General features: G+C 38.1%; 1 protein-coding gene across 1 annotated transcript in view; it reads left to right on the top strand.

The window, feature by feature from the left end:
- DNAJC1 (DnaJ heat shock protein family (Hsp40) member C1) overlaps positions 1-4,077 on the top strand; it is a 177,485-nt gene that overhangs the window by 126,861 nt on the left and 46,547 nt on the right. The window contains exon 17 of the mRNA XM_019470988.1: positions 1,424-1,590. Within this exon, the coding sequence (XP_019326533.1) occupies positions 1,424-1,590 (167 nt within the window). The remainder of the gene's footprint in view (positions 1-1,423; positions 1,591-4,077) is intronic.

Genomic DNA, 4,077 nt, shown 5'->3' on the forward strand with positions numbered 1-4,077 from the left:
GGACCATGTAAACCTCCCCGTGATCAAAAAAGCCAAAATTCCTCCGATGGCATCAGCCCCTGAGCCACGTGTTGATCAGGTGTGTTTTCCTGTTCCTTTCAGTATTCCTTTCATTATTCTTCCCTGAAGAATACTGAAAGCATGGTTCTCCTTTTCCTTGCCCACCACCTTTAAACAACTTGGATTCTTTCTTTTTGTTTGAGTGTAAAGGAGTAATTTTCTACTAGATTAGTGAATTGAATTAGTTTGCTAAGTGGTTGGATGACTGTCTTTCATTATTCTTCCCTGAAGAATACTGAAAGCATGGTTCTCCTTTTCCTTGCCCACCACCTTTAAACAACTTGGATTCTTTCTTTTTGTTTGAGTGTAAAGGAGTAATTTTCTACTAGATTAGTGAATTGAATTAGTTTGCTAAGTGGTTGGATGACTGTCGAAGCAGAAATATGAGAGGAGCACATAGAGAGTGGAAAAGGTGGAGGCAGAGTAGAACTTTCCTCTTTTGGCTGCAGCCAGCTGTTAGATCAGCTCTTTCAGTTTAGTAGCATCCTTGGGAGCATCCAGTTATTGTGACTACAGCATATTTTTAAAACAATGAGGAAAAACCAAGAGAGTCCCACTTGGCATATCTGAGGTTTCTGGATGCTTTCTCAGTGTTCAAGCTCCTTTTTCTGATCCTCATCCTCTTGTCTTTCCTAAAGTTCTGGCAATTTTCAATCAATCTTAAATCTTTCTTTTGAGATCATCTTATATAGCGGATATGTTTTCAATTGCTGGGGTTTAGGTTGTTTTTGTCCCTCCTTCCTGTCCCCGAAGTTTGCTACTACCATTTAATACCTTTTGAAGGACACAGCAGAAAACAGTGATCAGTTTGAGAAATGAGGTCCAACATTTAAGTCTTCCTAAATGTATAAGTGCTAGAAAAGAGCTATTTGTAGTTATGGAAGTCTGAGAACAGAGAAGCTATCTATTGACTCAGAAGCTTTTACTCAGCACAGCTGACCATAAAGCAATAAAAAATTGTCTAAAACTCACCTTTCTACCTTTGCCAGTTTCTTTGAAGCCAGCTGGACTTTTGAAATCTTTTAACAACTCCCTATGCTTTTGCCTGTACTAATCTTAATTGCCAGGTGGTGTAGCAGTGACAAGAGCTAATGGTGTTTTTGAGGGGCTGCTCATTTGGCCCTTTTAAGGCATAGTTCAGATAGAAGAGGGGCTAAGTGTGTGCGTTGCTATTTACTTTTCATAAAAATAAAATTATTATGCAAAACTCTGAATTGGCTTTTTAACAAAGAAATTGAAGCCCCTTCGTCAGTGGAAATTTTAATATAGCATTTAAGAGTTGAGGAGCTAAGCCTGCTTCTGAATTAATACTTCTCTGCAGTATTAGTAGCATTACTTTTTCTTCTTTTTTACTTTTGTGTAGAGGAGAAGAAGCCTAAAGTCAAGAAACCAAAATCAGAATTCCCTGTATACACGGTTCTGGAGTCAAGTGCATATATACCATCATATGATCATGGAGCTTCAATTGAAGAGATTGAGGAACAGATGGATGATTGGTTGGGAGGCAGGAACAGAACACAAAAAAAGAAGGTAAGTTCAAAACCTTTCATGTTGTTATATATTTTAAATGTTGATTCATTTGCTTGCCTCTTAAGAAAATGGAATTATGTATGTGTGCCACCACAATATTCATATACTGTTGAAGTCTAGAGAAGTATTAATTGTCAGGCAGACACATAATGGAAAAGATTATATCGATGTTTGATGTAATTTGTGTAATGATACTGGAAATGTTATAATAGGATGTCATTGATTAAAATATCTGAAAGATCTCTATGGTTTCTAAGATAAATACTATTCTTGTTCACTAGAAATTAGTAGAACATAATGCTGTGAAGTTATATGAGGCTTGGTTCTTTCTCTGAAATGCAATTAATAACATTTTGCTTGCAAGAATATTTTCCTCTCTATTTAAAAAGAAAAAAAAAGAGAGAGAAAGAAGAAACCTTCACTTCTTAATAACCAGGTGTAGTATCTTTTGATTATGGAACTGCTTATGTACTTCACGCATTTCATCTTGACTTAAGGAAAAGTCCTAACAATTTAACTTAGGTCTATTGTTAAGGTTCTTGCTACTTAGAGATAAGGGTTCTTAGTGACAGTTAGTGTACTTATCTTCTGGTAAATTTTATTAAAAATGTGTAGTTTTCATCTTAGAACTGAGATACACAGATGACAGAAGAAATGTTATAAATTGGTCTCCTGACTTGAAAGTCTGCCTTGCCTGGAAGACTGAGATGAGAAGAATGGTGTGTTTGGAGTGAAGTTAGGGCAACACAAGTCAGCATCAAAATAGTGAAAGGTGTTCCTGCTGTCATTTGTTTGATTCCTCTGTGATACAGATTTGCTTACTCCTTCATTGTGTTCAAGCCTGTGAAAATACTCCCTCCCATTTTTAGCCAGACCTAAAATTGTTACTAAAAGAATTTGAAATTTGTATAACCTGTTTAATCATAGAATCATGGAATCATAGAATCATTAAGGTTGGAAAAGACCTCTAAGATCGAGTCCAACCGTCAATCCATGTCAACCCACCACAATCATCTACCACTATTGAATCCCTAAGCTTCATGACTTTCCAGTGGCCAATTTTCTCTTGCTGTTACTTTTATCTTTCTGTATTATTTAGTACATCTGCATTATGTTTACTTTTATATTTGTTACAAATCCGTTCTGCAAATATGCTTAGCTTTTGACTTCTGTGTAAGGGATTGACACTGAATCCTTAAAACACGAGCTCATTTTCACGCACTTAGAGAAAGTAAGAACTCAGGTCCTTAATTCTATAGGTGAGTTGCCTGGGAGTTAAAAGCATATGTACAGTCATTGCTTTGTTTACCTTAACTCAAGAAGCACCCATGGATTGGATTCCTGTTAGTTGCATCTCTGTGAACCAGCTTTGCTTACCAGGCTGTGTGGGCAAATGATTAAAGGAGAAAAGATTTATGTTGGTTGCATGCTTGACTATCTGGATCCCCAAATTCACCTTCCCCTCTGATGAAAATTGAGTCTTTCTTTGGATTTCCGTGAAAATGAAGGAATTGAATAGACTGGGCCTATTCCATCTATAATTTTGCACCTCCTACACAGAGTATATGGAAGTTGTGTCTTCAGAGTCACCGCTAAGAGAACAAGTTGTAGGTACATCCTTTCAGAAACAGGAGTCACAGAAATTAAAACATACCAAAGAACTGTTATTAAAAGGTAAGTAACTTGTTTTTCTACACTTACACCTAGGGGTTCAGTATTGCATCTCATCACTTTGATTAATGAGTTTATTTTTTTAATTATATTCTGTTACAAATGGGGTTAACATTTTAGGGACAAGCAGGCAATTTGCAGGTATACTGTCTGGGTAAAGTGTTTGACCTGAACAAACTGTGATGAGGTGTGCTTCCTTTCCTTGACAGCTAATATGTTACCGCAGTGCAACGTCGACATTTAATACAGTAGTGGAGAGAAACAGATTCATAAACTGTACAAAGACATGGAGGGTATATGTTACTGGCTCTAGTAGCTTGTAGGAGCCATTTGTATGGCAATATGAGAATGTCTGTGTCATTATTTGTAATAAGCTCACTGGGAAAAATCGTTGTACCACAAGTGAATTGTTCCTAACTGTCATTTGACACATTTTCCATTTTAGAAAGATGTCTAATGGTAGAATTCTCGATTCTTGGTGAAGTCCATTTTAGAAGATGTCTAATGGTAGAATTCTCGATTCTTGGTGAAGTAAGGAGGAGGGGGCAGCAAAACCGCAGCCATGGACTTCTGGAGGGCGGACTTTGGCCTGTTCAGGACGCTGGTTGGGAGAGTCCCTTGGGAGACAGTCCTGAAGGGCAAAGGGGTCCCGGAAGGCTGGACGTTCTTCAAGAAGGAAGTCTTAAAGGCGCAGGAGCAGGCTGTCCCCATGTGCCGTAAGAAGAACGGGCGGGGAAGACGACCAGCCTGGCTGAACGGGGAGCTCTTGCTGGGACTCAGGAAAAAAAGGAGAGTTTACCGCTTGTGGAAGAAGGG

Source organism: Aptenodytes forsteri, unplaced genomic scaffold (assembly GCF_000699145.1).
Source record: "Aptenodytes forsteri isolate BGI_AS27 unplaced genomic scaffold, ASM69914v1 Scaffold336, whole genome shotgun sequence".
NCBI lineage: Eukaryota > Metazoa > Chordata > Aves > Sphenisciformes > Spheniscidae > Aptenodytes > Aptenodytes forsteri.